This window comes from Podarcis gaigeae (genome assembly GCF_964106915.1).
Source record: "Podarcis gaigeae genome assembly, chromosome: 12".
Taxonomy (NCBI): Eukaryota; Metazoa; Chordata; class Lepidosauria; order Squamata; family Lacertidae; genus Podarcis; species Podarcis gaigeae.
Window position 1 is genome coordinate 24,470,221 of NC_139688.1, and position 18,827 is coordinate 24,489,047.

Below are 18,827 nucleotides of genomic sequence, written 5' to 3' on the forward strand. Positions count from 1 at the left end.
GTCATACCACAAATATGCATGCCACCCAAACGCATTGTCAAACCCTTCCAGATCTAGGACATCAGTGTTCTCCAGTAAAATCCAATCTTTCAACCAGCAGAAGGCTGCAGACTCATAATATAACCTCAAGTCTGGCAGGGCAAATCCCCCTCTTTCTTTCGCATCAGTTAATATTTTGAACTTTATTCGGGGCTTTTTGCCCTGCCAAACAAACAAATATCCTTCTGCCACTTTCCAAAACATTCCACCTTGTCCACGATCTGTAGGGCCTGAAACAAAAATAACATTTTCGGCAATACATTCATCTTTACAGCAGCTATTCGGCCTAACAAGGAAAGTTTCAATCTTGACCATGTTTCCAAATCTCTTTTGATTTCCGACCAACATTTCTCATAGTTATCTTTAAACAAATTCAAATTTTTGGAGGTCAGATACACCCCTAGATATTTTACTTTTTTAACCACATTCAACTCCGTTTCTTTAGAGAACTCATCTGTTTCTGTAACTGTCAAATTTTTTGCTAAAACCTTGGTTTTTTGCTTATTTAACTTAAACCCCGCCACCCGACCAAAGTCAGAAATTAATTCTAACACTCTTTTAGTACTGGAGACTGGTTCCTGTAATGTTAATACCAAGTCGTCTGCAAATGCTTTCAATTTATATTGTTTCACTCCGACCTCGATTCCTTGGACCAACCGGTCCTTTCTAATCATGTTTAGCAACACCTCCAGAACTGAGATGAACAATAGGGGGGATAGGGGGCACCCCTGACGTGTCCCTTTTTCAATTTTAAACTCCTCTGTCACCACATTGTTTACTATCAATTTAGCTTTTTGTTCTGTATAGATTGCTTCTATACCATTTTCAAACCCTCGCCCCACTCCCATCCCTTCCAAATTTTTCTTCATAAACATCCAAGAAATATTATCAAAGGCCTTCTCTGCATCAATAAAAATTAAGGCCGCTCTAGTGTTAAGATTTGTTTGTAGAAGTTCCAAAATGTCAATAATGTTTCTTGTGTTGTCAAACAAATGCCTACCAGGGAGAAAGCCAGCCTGGTCCTTATGGATCACTTCATTTAATACTTTTTTAAATCTACTTGCCAGAATATCTGCAAAAATTTTGTAATCCACGTTTAGGAGTGAGATGGGGCGGTAATTCTTAAGTTGAGTCTTTTCAGTTTCTAGTTTAGGTATCAATGTGATGAAAGCTTCTTTCCACGTTTCCGGTGCCTTCCTTCCCTCCATAATCTGGTTGCAAACCTCCATCAAGGGTTGTATCAAATAATCCTTTAAAACTTTATAATATTTGGAGGTTAGACCATCAGGGCCTGGAGACTTGCCCAGTTGAAGATTCTGAATGGCACTTTCAATTTCTTGCTGTGTGATGTTACAATTCAGGTTTGTTCTCATTTCCAGGGGTATTTTTTGTAATCCATTAGTTTTAAGAAATTGATCCACCTCGGAAGCTTTTTGCGGCCCTTGTGAGTAGAGTTCTTTGAAATATCTCTGGAAACACTTTCTAATTTCCTCGGGTTTCTGAACTATTCTCCCTTCAATCTCTAGATTTGTAACTGTGTTAAGCTTTTGTCTCTTTTTCAACTGCCAGGCTAGCAGTTTCCCACACTTATTCGCTGATTCAAAGGATCTTTGTTTCATTTGTTTAATTTTCCATTCCACCTCTTGATTTATCAATTTTGAATATTGCGCCTGGAAAAATTTCACTTCTCTTAACACATCCTTCGACTTAGGCCTAGATCTTAATTTTTTCTCTCCTTCTCTTATTTTCTCCAATATCTTCTCCTTCTTTTCATTCCAGAGCCTTTTCTTAATTGTGTTTTGTTGTATTAGAAACCCTCTCATAACTGCCTTGCTTGCGTCCCAGATTATTCTTTTTTCCACGGTGGTATTCAAATTTATCTCAAAATAGTCCTTTAAAGTTTTTTGGGCCTTCTTAACAATCTCCTGATCTCTTAATATAGTGTCATTCATTTTCCATCTGAAGGATCCGGTTGTATTTAGTCTCAATTCCACTTTCAAAGCATTATGGTCGGAGCAGGTTTTTGGGCAGATTTCCACTTTTCTAGTCTTAGGTGCCAGTCCTCTAGTTGTCCATATTTGGTCGATTCGTGTCCATGTCAGATGAGCTTCAGAAAAGAAAGTCCCTTCTTTCCCTAGAGGGTTCTTAACCCTCCATATGTCGATTAAGTCCATATTGTCAGTCATTTCAAAAAAGGTTTTAGGTAGTCTGCCATCTTTCGATATGTTGGCACTTTGTGACTTATCCATGTTTACAGACACAACCCCATTCATATCACCCAACATAATGATGTTATTATAGTCCAAGTAATCCAGCATAGTCTCATGCAGCTTCCTGAAAAATTCCGATTTTCCCTCATTTGGAGCATATATTCCTAATATCAAAAATTTTTCTCCTTGTGTCTGTATTTCAATCGCCAAAGTTCGGCCATGTTCATCTTTAAATAAGAATTTCGGTGACAGGCTCTCCTTTGCATATATCACCACTCCTCTTTTCTTGACTTTATCCGAAGAAATAAATTCTTGGCCTAGTCTTTTATTAATTAGCACTTTTCTGTGGAGCCTTGTCACATGTGTTTCTTGTAGGCAGATAACATCCAATTGTTCCTTTTTCAAAATGTGAAAAACTTTCCTTCTTTTTTCCGGGGAATTTCCGCCATTTATGTTCCAACTGAGAAGCTGCAGAGACATCCTGATTCAATTGATGGGTCCTACAATGGGGTGTCTAAGTTTCCCTCCGATCCCGGAGGAGGTAGTGCTGGTCCAGATCCAGGTGGTATGACTCTTGAAGGTGGTCCCGGTGGTGGTGGAGGCCAAGAAGCTGCAGCTCCTTTTTGCAGGTCCTCCTCGTGGTCGTGTAGGAACTTCTGCTGGTCTTCAGGTGATTTAATTTTTATTTTCCTTCCTTTGTAAGTAAATGAAAGACCTTGTGGAAACTCCCACCTATAAGGAATTCCGTTGTGTCTCAACAGTTTAGTCAAATCTATATAAGTAGTCCTAAGTTCCAAGAGATATTTGGGTATATCTCTGTAAATTTCAGCCCTTTTGCCTTCTATCTCCAAAGATTTCTTGAAATGTAGGCCTAATATCTTATCCCTCTCTTCTCTTGATCTCAGAATAACTAAGCAGTCTCTGGACTTGTCTTTCTTTACAGATTTTCCCAGTCTAAAGGCTGTCACAATTTTAAAGTCCTTTTCTTCCTCAATTCCCCAGAATTTGGAGAACAAAAGTGTCAGAAATCCCTCTAGGTTGTCTTTCTCCAGTTCCGGGATAGCCCTTATCCTGAGGTTGCTTTCTTTACTTTTCAATTCAACCAATGACAGGTAGGCTTGTTGTTCCCCTACCTGTCTTTTCAGAGGCCTTACTTCCCCTTTAACTTCATCAGCCTTTATATTCGCCTGTTCTGCTTTTTGGTTGGCTTCCACAGCTAATTTGTAGTTTTCAGCCGTAGCTCCTTGCAGTTTTTCAATCGCCTGAGTGTGCTGCGAAACCTGTTCAGTTAATCTGCCAATAGAGGATGTAGCTTGGTCAATTTTTGATGTTTGATTGTCCACTTTTTGATTTAAAACTGCCAGTTGTTCCAAAATTTGTTTCAAAACTGTTTCCGATCCTCCAGTTGCCATATCTTCTGTAGCAGGCTGTACAAATTCCACCTCCTGTGCTGTCAGCACAGTTGGGACGGATGATCTACGATGATGAGTTAAAGTTGTTTGCGTAAGTTGCCCAGATTTTTTCTCTTTTTCTTTATCTTTAGCTTTAGCTGCTCTTGTTCTCCCTGAGCCGCTCATTCCACACCTGCCTCTGTTCAAGGTCAAATGATCTTTTGTCCCATGAGAAAGACGAGTCCAGAGTATAAACAATTAAACCACAAAGAATTTCAATAAAGTTCAATTCCCAGGCCACTATACTTCCACAATCCTCTGGGGGGAGTATTTCAAAATTTCAAAGAAGGAAGGAACTATTTTCTGCCATTGAAGTTCCTATATTCCCCATGTTAAATTTTTGTAATTCCAATGCACAAAAGGAAGGTTTCCAAAGCTTCCAGTTTCTTAAACTCCAGCCACAAGGTGTCAAAGGAGGTCTCAGCAACAATGTTAAACGTTAATATCTCAGTCCATGCAACAGTTTAAATCTCTGCTACAATGTCGTCAGTTTGACAGCAGTTTGACAGTTCTCTTCTATACACTGGCAGCCCGATGACGGGGTTACCCCTTTTAATTCCGTTTAGCTCAAAAATAGGGGGACAGTTCCAAAAGGCAAAAGTCCATAAATTTCACAATTATTTCCCTTTTCTCCTCAAAGATACACAGTCTATCAATGCACTCTTTCTTCCACTTTTACAGCCCCTTTTAAACACTTCAGCTCGCTTCAGAGCCCTTGCTTTGGTCTAATTAGCAGAGTCGGGAGGCGGACTTCCTGTTACTCGCCTCCCGTTTTCAGCCGAATTTCTCCAATTTGGTTAAAAATTTAAACCCTTTACTCACGGGTATGTTGCTCCAATTTCGATGTTTTCAAGAAGAAAGGTCGGCGCTCATCAGCAGCAGCAGCGCGGCTTTGCATCCACGAAAAGAGCGATGAACTCACAGCGCCGCTCCCCCTTTCACGTTCCGGAGCCTCTTACGAGGCTCCTTCTCCGCTTCTGGGGGGGCTCAAGGCGCCCGCCGAGTCCCACGGCCGCAGGCTCGCTCTGCCTGCGGTTTTTCTTGATGGGTCTCCGCTTTGCCGTAGCGGACGACCCTTTTTCGCGGAGCCCCTCTTCACAGCGCGAAGAGGACCGCCATTGCTGTTTCGCGCCGCCTCCGGAAGCCCAGCAGAGTCCTAATTAGCACTGCATTTTTTTAGCGAGAGAGGCTGTTAGGATTTAAGCACAAGTTAAATAAACGTGACAACTACCCTGCAAGAGACAAAAAGGAAGGGAAGGGAGACAGGCTTTTGAGTTTGCTCCTGTTTCAGCTGGATTTCTTTTGTGTGGGGGATGTTTGTTTGCTTAATATATAAAGTTATTAATGGTTCTATTAGATTTATGAATGTTATGAAGTACTATGGTGACTGGTTGAAAACAAGTAACAAATTAATTAATTAAATAAAAGCATATATTATTTTGTAAGGAAAGTAACAGAAAGATATTGGGAAATAGTTCTGTGGTCCTAGACTGTAATCCACAATGATGTAATCCTGGGTTTTGGCCCCTGCTGCATCTCTGTTCACTTCTGTACTGGGAGAAACCTTAATTAGACAGGTTGCACTTTCCTACTTGTTCTTCATGACAGAGAAACAATTTGCTTCATTGGGCTTATGAGCTTTTACAAATGATCTTGGAAAGACTCACTTTACCAGACATTTCAATGCTAGCAATCAATTTGCAGCAGTATTGTTTTCAGAATATGATAATCAACATGAAGTGTGTCAATAAGTCCTTTGTATAGACATACTGAGCTACTGTCACACAGTGAAAACATTCACCCCAATTAGCAATTTCATATTTCATTTACTCTGCATTTTCAAAATAACTTAGCACCTTTTACATAAATGACTGAATCAGAGATCTCGCCACTGCCAACACTAGTCAACAATTATTCTGCTTTCTTTAAGAATGCAGAGGTGCCATTTTTAACACTTTGATTAGAACTTTGTACCCCCCCCTTCTATTTCACCTTAAGCATAGGTTGAGCTTATTATTGGGTCTTATGATGCTCAGCATCTAAGGCCATGTCCAAGGATATGATGCTCAGTATCCAAGGCTATGGGACGCGGGTGGCGCTGTGGGTAAAACCTCAGCGCCTAGGACTTGCCGATCGCATGGTCGGCGGTTCGAATCCCTGCGGCAGGGTGCGCTCCCGTCGTTCGGTCCCAGCGCCTGCCAACCCAGCAGTTCGAAAGCACCCCCGGGTGCAAGTAGATAAATAGGGACCGCTTACCAGCGGGATGGTAAACAGTGTTCCGTGTGCTGCGCTGGCTCGCCAGATGCAGCTTCGTCACGCTGGCCATGTGACCCGGAAGTGTCTGCGGACAGCGCGGGCTCCCGGCCTCTAGAGTGAGATGAGCGCACAGTCTGGCAAGACAGGCCCGAACGGGCAGGGGTACCTTTACCTTTATCTAAGGCCATGTCCACAATGGGAGCATTGCTGTGGTAGTATTTCCTTTAAATCGCTATATCCACACATAAGTGAATATCACATTATGCAACATATGAATGTATGGAGTAAGAGGTGCAGGAGAAATGGGTGGTGGTTTTTAGGTCAGGTGGATTGTTCCAGAGCACACTTCTCACACCCTCCCTCCCCCATAAATGAATGCACAGAATATTTTGGGAGTTGTTTTACCGTAGCATTTGCCAATGGATTATGTCCTTTTAAAAAATATGTGTTCTGCCTATATTTCTGTGACTGTCCAAGTTTCTCTTTGAAGCAATTTAATATTTCCAGGCACCTTGCTTTCCCTTTGCCATGGATTGCTAAGCCATTTCTCACTTTTAACATGAATGGGTTGTTCACCACCTGTTTGCCCCTAAGTCTACCTTATGCTACACTGTTCACCTCCAGCTAAAAGCATTCTAGAAACCCTCCTTTAAACCAACAGTGAAGCCTATGCATTCATCTCCTGTGACACCACAACTATAATGTCTCACTACTTTCCTTTCCCTACCTTGGTGGCACCCTCTTGCCTATTCTTTGCCAACCACTATATTTTGGGGGTTTAGGTTGTCCTCCAGGTCACTCTTATATATGACAATCAATTACTTAGGGGTAAGCCTTAATGAAATAATTTGGACTTGCTTCTGAATAGACATGCATAGGATTTGGCTATCAGACTTGAAGTACTACATTGAAGGAAGAGAATGAAAGTGGCAACGTGATAATAGACATTTAGAATGTTACTTCTTTAAAGAGGAAAGAGATCAAAATGAGTTCTGCTGTATTTGTAAGCCTTTCCTTTATAGGCTCTGTAATTTTTATGATTCACTCTAAAGGCGCAACTATAATGTGATAATTGACTTTGGTTTTGGTGGCATCCTGTTTAAAAGAGTTGTATGGATCAATTCTTTTGCAATATGGTAGGACTGGATCCCTGATTCTTACAGTACAGTCTGTGAGAGCACAGATGTATTCTGTAAGCTGATGGTGTGTTGTTGTTTTTTTGGGGGGGGTCTCTTTTGTAAAAAAAGATCACGCTAATTCAAGAGGACTGAAATGTCTCATTGAATGGTTGATCATCTGGTCTGATCAGTGGAGGTCAGGAAATGGAAAACAATCCCCCCCCCAAAGACCCCTCCTGCCCAAAAGTGAATGTGATGGTGGGGCAGAAAGATGCCAGACCAGTAAAGCAGGTTAAGGCTACTCCCTCAATCAAAGTTTGTTTAGCACATTGTTTGACAGTGCCATCAAACATAGCAAAATGACAGTTCAATAAAAAATAATAATCACAAAATATATTTTGAAAAAATTGCTCGAAGAGCAGAAATTACCAGAGAACAATGGGCTGATGATGGCATAATGTTGTGCACAAGTGAGATATTGCAATAACAGTAAAGAAAATATGGCATGAATGGACCCTAAATCCTCTCTGACTAGAAACAGTGAAATACAGTGTTAGAAATCCAAAGAGGAAAAACATATAAGAGACCTAACTGGGAAGGTATCGAAAGCTAAAAGATAACTACTTCATAAATTACAATGACATATTCATATGCTATATTTGAATAATTTCTTAAGGAATAATAAGTAATACCAGGTTTTGCTGGCCATTAAATTTATTCTTAAAGAAACTGAAAACTGACACTGTTACTTAATTATTTCAGTGGTGTAAGTGCAATTTCATTTACACAATGAAGTAACCTAGGATTTTTCTGCAGGGAATGTTTCATCTGCATGCACTTGGCTTCAATCTGTGATGATCATACATGCATTTGCAGTACAGAAGAATAGAAATTTTAGGTTACAGTTTAGTGTAACTCAATGCCTGGATATTCTTTCATCAACAAAAATGTATTTATTTTTATTTCTTTAAAAATAAAAGTTTTTTTAAAGTTTTTTTTTTAAGTTCCTACTCATGTCTTTTTTAAAAAAAGTTCCTATTTATGTCTTGTTACATTTTTGCAAGACCAGCTAGTTCGGTTCTCCATTTGTCTAAACAGGCTCTGTCCATTTGGCACTTCAGAACTGAATCAATTCAGAATTTGTACATTAGAAAAGGCTAGTATGTTTTGCATTTAGCATAATATTCTTCACTATTTATTTTTGTTTTGAGATACTAAGTAGAAAAGCACTGATTTGTTACTATATCCCAAGGGTATGGTATGTAGAAAATCAAACAGAAGTTTCATGCTTGAAGTATGGCTTGTTTCCATACTAAAATAGGCATGTGGCATAGCAGATATAAATAGATTTCCGTTTACTATTAGTGGATTATAATTTAGGACTTCAAGATGGAACTGTGTGAACCAAGCCTTACAATACAAGAATAAAATAAATATATTTGCACTTGATGACAGAACACTGTTCAACAACAGTAGTCAGAGGCATAGTTATATCAGAAAGCATTATCAAGTAAGATATTTTATGCTGGTCTTTTATTATAAAATAACTCTTTCACGTAGTTTTAAAACTATATACTGTATGTATAATTGCACTGTGCTTAAGATGATGAAGATTCTGACACAATTACCGTATGTTGTCGAGGTGTGTAATGTTGTTTATGAGCATTCCAACCACCCAGGGAACAAAGCTGCCATAATGTCTGTAGTTCTCTGAAGAAATGGAAAGGTGTCCACTTGTTCCTAATGACAGGAATAGCTTTGTACCTCACTTTTGCATCAACCTATGCCTAAGGCCAGCTTCTAAAGACCTATTAAAAACTTTTCTATTCTGCCAGGCCTATGCAGGCAATTAAGAACATATGCTTCCACAATGGTCATTTTTTAATTTTTTTTTTTTTTGGAAGTGAGAGCTGGACCATAAAGAAGGCTGATCGCCGAAGAATTGATGCTTTTGAATTATGGTGCTGGAGAAGACTCTTGAGAGTCCCATGGACTGCAAGGAGGTCAAACCGATCCATTCTTAAGGAAATCAGCCCTGAGTGCTCACTGGAAGGACAGATCCTGAAGCTGAGGCTCCAATACTTTGGCCACCTCATGAGAAGAGAAGACTCCCTGGAAAAGACCCTGATGCTGGGAAAGATGGAGGGCACAAGGAGAAGGGGACGACAGAGGACGAGATGGTTGGACAGTGTTCTCGAAGCTACCAGCATGAGTTTGACCAAACTGCGGGAGGCAGTGGAAGACAGGAGTGCCTGGCGTGCTCTGGTCCACGGGGTCACGAAGAGTCGGACACGACTAAACAACTAAACAACAATGGTTTTTTGTATTATGTGGTGTAATGTCTTCTTGCTGTAAACGGCATATATGAGAGACACGGCAGTATACTAATATTTTTATAACTAAAATAATATAAGGCACCACAATCACCAACACATTAGCACTCATTAAGATTAAATATCTTCATCCAAATTATGCACCAAGAACCACTTTGCACCTCCACACCTTTGTACTCATTGCATAGCAAATGACAAAGGCTAAAGTCACCCTGATATGGATTAGGGGCCCTGAACTGGCAATACATCTTTTTTAAAAACACACTTAATGTCATAGATATGAAGCAAAGTATCATCTATTTTGGTCCCTAACCAATACAATAAAGCTTCTGCACACTATTAAGCTTGCAGAACTGTCCCATAATATTGCAGCTAATGTGAAAGCCCTTGCTGGAAAGGAAGATTACTCTATCACTGCATTTGCATGACACACTACCATGGTTTAATAGAGGGTTTGGGAACCTCTCCCCAATAACTAGCAGGCTAAACCTGTCAATCATTTGACATCATAATGATGTCAGGTGATGCTTTGCCTTGAATCCCCAGCTGGAGGGACTTCAAAGTGCTATCAAACAGCTGCAAAACTTTAGCACTACAAAGACATGCCTGTGAAAGTTTTGGGCTTGAACATTCCCCACTTAATTTGAGTGTGAGTGCAACCTGTGTGTACCTTGGAGCCTGTGAAATGATAACTTTTTCTATATTTTTCAATTATATTCTGTTTTAATTCCTAGCTATGCTTTGTATATGTATTTTCTGCCTGGCTAGATTGTGTGATTTTATTTAGCAAATAGGTTTTACTTAGCAAATAGAATTGTTCAAATTAAGAAAATTATGGAACAAATAATTAATATAGGTTAATAAATACACATGAGGATATTGTTGCTTTTTCCTCTGGGTATTTCAGTTAACAGATTTGGCTTTTATACACTGCATTTATCCACTCTCTCTAATATGAATTTGGCTGGTGTGTGCTGGCAGGACTGCAGCCAAAAGCAGAAAAATCCAGAAAGCCCTCCCTCGCCAAATACAACCTAAGGAGGAACTTCCTCCTAAACTGAGATCTGAGCATGCTATATGGTCACAGTATACAGAACATGTGATCGGGGAAAGTATGAGGTGGATGGCTGGAATCCTGAGCTAGAGCGTTCCAATATACAGCATACTATTGCAAGTCCAATTTGTGTAGTTCTAATGACAAACTTTTGCCTTGGGTTTTTTTTTAAAATATCATCCCACCTTTCTCCCAATGCAGGACCTAAGGCAGCTCATAGCATAAATGAAAACAGATACAACAACAAAAACACACACAATGAATTTATTATAAATAACCCTCTTAAAAACAGCACTGAAAACACTTAAAACCATTTAAAGGCACCAAAAAATGGAGATTCAGTAGAGGAAGACTTAAGTGAATGTAGAATAGATGCAGGAATGACCACAGAGCAAGGGGACTATAAAAAAGCAAGTCTAGTTAGAAGTTTAAGAGAAATTGAAAGACGATGTTCTAGACAAAAGCAATGAAGAGTGATATTAGCATTAATATATTATACTAAGAAAGAAAGAAGCTAGATTCAAATTCTACAATATATTAGTCTGAGCCTCAGTACAAACAACTAAATACATCTGTGCTGCAATATTGGTTTGGATTTGACAATAGTCATAGTACGAGTTCATCACTGAAATCAAAGAAACTTAAGCTATGTTGCATAGAGTTCAACTATTCTAAATATGATTAAATATGGATCCAATAAATTCACTTGTAAACACCTGCAGTATCTGCCCCACTGATTATGCAGAATGGTATGCGATATAAAAGCAAACTATAACTTAACCGTTTAAGCAAACCTTGACCTCTATATATTTTATATAAATAACATGACTGCACTCTAGCCTTAATTCTGTACACAGACTTTTTCCATATATTGAGTAACCTTCTCAAACAATGTAACACAACAGAAGAAAGTCCTGGCTGAGAGTCTGATCCTCCAAATGCAATATCCATTAAAATAAAGAAACAAACCATAAAGGCAAACTGCTAACTGAGCAGAAGCTATAACATCATATTTCTATGGTTCCAGATTACTTTTGTTCTTACCAAAATTTAATAATGTTCACATATGTGTATGTTTATATAGAATTATATTTTGCTAATTCTTAACTATTTTAATTCCCCACCCTCCACAACAGAGGATTGTTATTTCCACTGTCTGGTGTTCGAAACACACTAGTGACATAATGAAGGGGAGGGGTGTGAATGGGAAAGATATGCATGTCATAAGGAACAGAGATCAACAGTTACATAAACAGATTAATGTCCCTTTCAGGGACTATAGAACTCATGCTCCAGTCCATCTATTTCATCTCACCTCCGTGCAATGAACAACCACACACTTTCTCTTTCCCATACTTAGCTAATTTGTAATTTAGTTACCAATTCAGCACTTAACATTATGGAATGCTTGTAGAAACGTTAACAAGCGGTATGGTACATAAACACGCAGACTTATAAGCACACATCAAATATGCCAGCCACTGTAACCCTATCCTCGGATTTTGGTCCCAGCTAACTGTCATTATTGTACACTTCAGTAAAATGATTGTATATAGAGTCCAAGCGTAAATATTTAGTGTTGGTAGTTACTATTTTTAGAACTTCTAATCCATGCTTCTCCTGCGCCATCTGCCATATGTTGCCGAAATAATGATGCTGGGAGAGGTACTGTCTAAATAGTATAAATGTTATTTAACAATAAAAAATATTATCTGCTTTTTGAAGAACTTGAAACTTCAATTGATTTCCCTTACCACTCTTCATTTTTGTTCAGCAGCTATAAAATCAAGGTGAAGGAATGCTGAATTAATTATATATGCTTGCTTACAAGCCATGTCCCTTGGCTGACAGGGAATAAGGGGATGCTGATTAGCTGAGTGATCAGTGGCCTTCAGGTTCCAGCAATCAATATGGTTCCTGTTCTGCTTTCTGGAAGCAGGAAGCCACTGCAAGCCTGACCTACTTAAGATCCTCTCAGGTCCTTGAAAAAGGTCTGGAAGTGTGACATTTCCAGGTAAGAGCAACAACACTATCCTAGCCTGAAGTGAATGCAGGTAAGGATTCATGCCAATGAATGCCCCATTGGAAGATAAACAACTTTCCCCCTCATATGCTGCAGCCTCTGCTATAGATACGTACTTTGCAAGACTGTAGCACAGTGGGAGGAAGATCTGCACATGTACAGATCCCTGCTGCAGAATGTGGTTATTGTTAGCAGCAGATTCCATCACTATCCGTGCTCTCTCACATGTGCAGAACCATCTCATCTTGTACTACACATGTCATTCTTTTAATGAAATAAATACCTAGGTATAGCAGCAATATGCAGTAACTGATGCGGCACTATTCTCTCAGTGAGAATATTCTTTCTAAGCAGTGTATGTTATACAGTACTGTGGAAGAACAATCAAGGGGCCAAGAGGCAACTGCTGATTTTATGTCTAAATATATTCATTTAAGCAGTGACCAGAGGTACTTCAAAGGTAAGAAAATATGTACTAGACACTAACAAGGAAAGGATAGACATAGCCACTGCCCTACTACACTACATACTGTGAAGATATGACAGATACTAGGCCAGGGTTGCTGGATTACTACAGAGTAAATGCCATACAAAAGGGGATATATGCATTAGCTCTGAAACAACTGCAAATAAAAATATGTATTGCATATTATGTGATATGGCATAGTCTTTGTGAAATACCACAAAGTGTTTTATTTTTGACAGCAGGCTGTGTGTGGACACGATTATATAATAGTGTGAGACTGAGTTTAAAATAGGTCATCATTACTTACTCTAGAATTGGGTCCCAAAATAGCTAACGAAAACAACATGCTACACAGATATCTTTACTTACTACAATTCTTAATTAGCAATATGCATTTAGAAGAACATTTTGGTAACCTACTTGTACTTACCCAGGACACATTTTTACCCTTGGGTGTCTTTAGCATGGCAACATGCAGTGCTGAGATGGCCAACAACAGTCCCACCAGCATGTGAAATCTGATGGAGGGGTAATCCAAGTCTCTCTGTTACCCAAATGTATAAAGTCCCTTAGCCAAGATGATACAGGCGCAGTGAGTATCATGCAAGGAAACAATTAAAAAAGCCATTTTTCTCCTTAGTGTTTCATCCAGCCAGAAATAAAGAAAAAATGAGAAATGCTCACAGAAAGAAAAAAAATCTGTACTTTCGGTATATACAAAAAGTTGACGAAATGGTCAAAAAATCAAAAGCACGCAATATTGAAGTGCAGTTGCCCTCCTTTAGCTCTAAAAATGCTTCACCCGATTAATAAAAGCTTTGAGGCTAGAGCTTACGCGAGAATTAAGAAATAAATACTGAGACTGAGATCAAGTAGCCTTCAGAAGACCTTGAAGAGTTTGGTTTCCGGTAGCATTGATTAAGATTTGCTATGCTTGAATATTTCTGAACTCCAGGAATCTACTGACATATAAAAAGAATTAAGATCTCAGTTTCCATAAATAATGTATAGAAGCAGGTACACTGTATATACCTGTTGCTACCTTCTGCGCATTCTCCCTACCCAGCGGCGGCTGCTGCTGCTGATTCAGAGCCTCATAGTGCACCTGTTGTTGATGTATCTCCACTGTGAAAAGACTGGTAACCTAACAACCAATCAGCATTTGTTTAAAGAGAAGCCCTAGGAGGGAGAACAAAAACTGAAAGATCAGACTCCCTGCTTCTTTCCTTTTGTATCTCTGTCCTTCTGTCCCTTTACTTTTACCTCTTGTCAATCTAGATTACCAAAGCCGATCCAGGCTAAATTTTGCAACTATCAGTAGTGATTAGCGTGAGCTGATTGAAATCGGATTATACAAGAAGACCTCTGCCTTCTCACTCAGCAAACAGGCCAGTACCATTTGAAAACCATTTATGCTTCACCTCACAACATTACTGCATTTGGAACAATCCATTTTCAGAGTCATGGGCAAGCTAGATTTGTGGTTTCTTTTAAAGAGAAAGACAAAAATACATCTGAATTGTCTTCTAGTTGGAACACTTCAGCAAAGCTTCTGAAGATTTACAAGGAAGCATTGAAAATCAAAACACACTGCAGAATTTAAATGTTTCGCATTTTGTCACTAATATTCTAAGGGCTTTGAGTACATGATTTAAAGCATTATCTCCCTTAGAGATTGAAGTGATTATTTACTAGTTTGTAAATGATTAGGACTATATGCTTTAATATGTATTCTTTGAAAAAAAATTACTCATTAGTTAAAGGTTCTGAACGTTACATTACTAACCCAAATAAAATACACATTAACAACAATTTCAGTAACTTTGGATAAAACAGTTCTAATGTTGCAAAATTGTGAAAGTAATTCTAGTTTCTCATTTACTTCAATGGGAAGCAAGTAAACATGACTATAGAATGTAATGAATCAATGTGTGTGGTATAATATACTGTGTATGTCATTTACCACAGCTGCATTTTTAATTGTGCACTTTTAATTGTACAATTTGTAAGCAGGCCTATAGGGGGTTATTTCTAGGACATTGCCCTAAATTGTCACCTGTACAATTTCCCCAAATTTCAGCTTGGGTATGATTTTCCTTCTGGAAACAAACAAACAAAAACCATGTGTGACAAAGTATCCCAGGAATGCATTGGATTTTGCCATTAGGGTATGTTTATTACCCCAGCCAATGGTTTTATGAGTCAATAGTACCCCACACTCATTCAAACCCTTTTGCAAATCTGAATTTTTGCCGAGTGTCACAAAAACTTCACTGTGGCCCAGCAAAACCATGGTTTGTTTGCGTTTTGTTTTTTGCTTTATGCATTGTAGCTATTTCCACACTGAGCAGTACTTGTTATTTCTGCTTTGGGGATCATTTTGACCCCAGTTGGAACCACATATGTTTCCATATGATACACCCCCATTTCAGAAGGTAGCAAGACTTAATGACAATTCTCAATCTCTGTTTACAGGAAGGTAACTACAAAATTGTTGTTGATGTTTGCTCTCAGGCATCTTTATAACCTCAACAATTTAAAACCTAGGCCAGAGAGCAGCTAAGAAACCAATGCCACACCTTAATGGTTCTGGACAAAACATTACATTAGATAGCTAATTTTCTGATTAACTGGTTTTTTAAAAAAAGTTACGTAAAAAGTGACTGGCTTGCAAAAAAAAAAAAAATAGTTCCTAACCACTACATGCATGTGTCAGGATCATAAAAACCTGCAGATTTCACTCTGTGCAGGGAAAATGCAATATATAAAATAAGATCATTGTTAGAAAACAAAGACGCCACAGGTGTGCAAAAGAGTCCCAGTAATCCTGAATATCAAGCCAAGGTGATTGCTTGGGAGGGGTCTGAGGTACCTATGGGCTTTTACAATATGAGCACAAGTCAAAGCTGAGACCCTTGAATAACTTCACGTGACTCAGCAATTCAGACATTCTAAAAAGTTGAGGACAAGTATCTGTGAAAAACTATCTGTCTACGTTTTACTGTTTTACTGGTGGGTGGAAGGTGAGGAAAAAGCTTTGCAAAATCCAAACTTTAGTATCTAGGTTAAGGGAAACCATTGACTTGGGTTCCATAACATAAGGTGTTATTGAAGAAAATATATATTTATATATGTAAGAAAATATACACAAAGAAACTCCGGGAGTGGGGAGGAAGATGGACAGCTTCAGCTTGCAATCAAAGGGAATGATTTTAGCAGCACTGTCCAGTCCCAGGGCTTTGGGGGAGGAAGAAGAGACAGCTTTGCAAGAGCAAACTGAAGCTTAAGGAAGATGCCAGGATGGAGAGGGAATAGGTCAGCAGGAGACCTGTGCTGTGACTGACAGCTCAACCTTGTGCTCAGTAGAAGAGTTCCTGGGCCAATTTGTACGTGATTTGGCAAGTCTGCAGTTGTCAGAGCAACTGACCATAAGACACTAAGCGGGGTGAAGTGAATATTTTTCTTAGCTACTCCATAAGGAAGCTCTTACAAGAAAACCACTGCAGTTATTCTTCTGAAAAAGTTTTGTACAGCTGATGCCCTCAGATGGGGGAACCTTGCTTGCAAATTTCATTGAATGTCATCCTAAATAAGGTAGGAAATTTTATTCCTATTATTTTTATTAACAATTTAGTGGTATTAGCACAAAAGTTTCTAGACCTGTTTTGCCTCTAATTTGGAAGGCTTTATGCACTCTGTAGGGGTATATATGCCTGCAGATTTCATCCACTTCTGTCAAAAGTGAGGAAAGTTATAGCCCCTTTTGATGTCCCAAGACTGAAGGGGAGGATGACAAAGCAGACTTGGATGGGCAAATTGAATTGGGCATCCCACAAAGCACCCTGGACTGAGGCAATCTATTTTACTAAACTAGTTCCAAACTGAGTCGTGTGCTCATATTGTTAAAGAAAATACTGTTATTAAAAACGAGTGAAGGCAGCCTTTCTATTTAAGATTTGTGCTGTCCCACGCTGCGTACCTTATGCAGCCCTGTGTTTAGAGGGAGGCCAACATAAGCTAGAGACAGTTGCCTGGACGAGTTTTCTTTTATGCTGGCTAAACAATTGTTTTTCAGCAGACAAAGATACTTAGCGCAGTTCTGTCAGACTCCTTCCCTTCCCCAGGGCTACAACTGTTTTGCACAAAGATATGGCAACTCGGGCTTTCATAGGATCTCCTGCGTACTGCGGCTTTCCCAATCGCCAAGGCCATGTTAAAAACTAGGGTGTGGGACATAGATCGCCAGGAACTAATCTCGGCTGTGGAAAAAACATGTTCCCCTCTTTATTTTCGACTCTCTGGGGCACAGCAATTTAACCTTAATTATTTACTATTTTTGTTTAACCCCAAGAAAGAAGGGCTTTTTCGCTGGCTAGGTTCAATTCTAATCCTTCTAACCTCCTTTGGGGTAGGTTTGCGGGTATGGCAAAAGGAGATAGGATCTGCCCATGCGATGCCCACCTGGTGGAAACTCTAGCTCACATGGTCCTTAAATGTAAAATGTATGATGATCTCCACCAACAATTTCTAGACCATCTATGTATTCCAACATGGAAACCAGAGACAGAGGTTATACGCTTCTTATTACAGGGGAGAGACCAGGAGCTCACCAAGACAGTAGCTAAGTTCCTCTGTTTGATTTTTTTGTTGCCAAAGTACGCTACAGGATCCTGCCCTTGCTGGAGACCCACAGAGATGAAATAGATTGCTTGCCTCTTCTTCCCTTTGACAAGTTACTGTACTGTTGAAATGGTGACGAGATCACACTGGCCAATTTATTCTGAATGTTTGTATGTGATGCCAATAAATGTTTGATGATGATTAAAAATCCTCCAATGAACAGGCCATTGGGATCTGGATGAGAAATGTTCTAGTCAGAATTCTAAGACATCACTATAAATCCCTTGAGTACTCATCCACAGATGTACTGCCTGCTCTCCTTGGAGTGTTATTTACCCACATTGAAACAAACAAACAAACAAACCAGAAATTCTCTCAAACTTCCTTCCTAATAATCCAGAAGTGTCAGCACTTTTTGTTTTCAGAAAAGATTAAGACACTTTTAAGTCCCGTACTAAAAAAATGAAGGACAGTAATTCTTATTTCTTCAATTCATAATGATGCAGAAATCTCATACAATGGTTATTCTTCATTAGAAGACTAAAGATGGCATAGTTAAGTGTTTTCCATCTGGGGGTCATATGGCCCCCCGGTGGGGTCTAGGATATTCCAGAGGGGGCACAGGTAAAAATCGTGTAAATGGGGGGCCACAGCATGAGGCTAGGGTCCATAGAGGGAAGTGAGAAGTGAAGGGGGGAAATCATTTTTTTTAAAAAAATCCTGATTGGCTGGCTATCCACTTCGTCAATCACAAGCGGGTAAGGGGGCAGCCCACCAGGGCCTAGTGCTCCTTTTTGCCACGTATGTTTTCTTGGAGCAGTCCTGGTTTGTTTCCAGTGGAAGAGGGCAATTGCTCCTGTTTTGAACAGTAGAGCCCACAATCCAGAATTCCCAGGTCAGGTAAGTGCAGTAATGGGGTGGCAATGGGTAGTGCTGGGCGAGCCAGAGCTGCTTGTTGCTGCCACCAGTGCTGGGCCCGGTGGCAGCCTAGGCCTGACTTTGCAAGGTGCAGAGTGCAATACACCCCAGGGTGAAATCTGACCCAGCGCCTAGTCGAGCAGGGTTTTCTGGTGCTGCTCACTTGCATCTAGTAAATAACTGTCTACTCAGAAGAAAGCCACATTGAGTTCAGTGGGCCTTACTCCAGGAAAGGGGGGGGGGTATAGTGTTTTATCTAGGCTGCCAGAGCTCCTCTGGATGATAATATCTTTTCACACCAGGTCAATGAGGACCACTTGCTTTTTAGAATTCTCCCAT

The 18,827-nt window shown here is 39.6% G+C and overlaps 1 protein-coding gene across 6 annotated transcripts in view; it reads right to left on the bottom strand.

Moving 5' to 3' along the window:
- Positions 1–18,827, bottom strand: part of CACNB2 (calcium voltage-gated channel auxiliary subunit beta 2) — a 130,041-nt gene that overhangs the window by 75,505 nt on the left and 35,709 nt on the right. Inside the window, exon 1 of one of the 6 annotated variants that reach the window (XM_083704880.1) lies at positions 13,381–13,431. The exons of the other annotated variants lie outside the window; for them this stretch is intronic. Coding sequence (XP_083561006.1) covers positions 13,381–13,416 — 36 coding nt within the window. The 5' untranslated portion in view covers positions 13,417–13,431. Of the gene's footprint in view, positions 1–13,380; positions 13,432–18,827 lie in introns of those variants that run through there. 6 annotated transcript variants of the gene reach the window in all.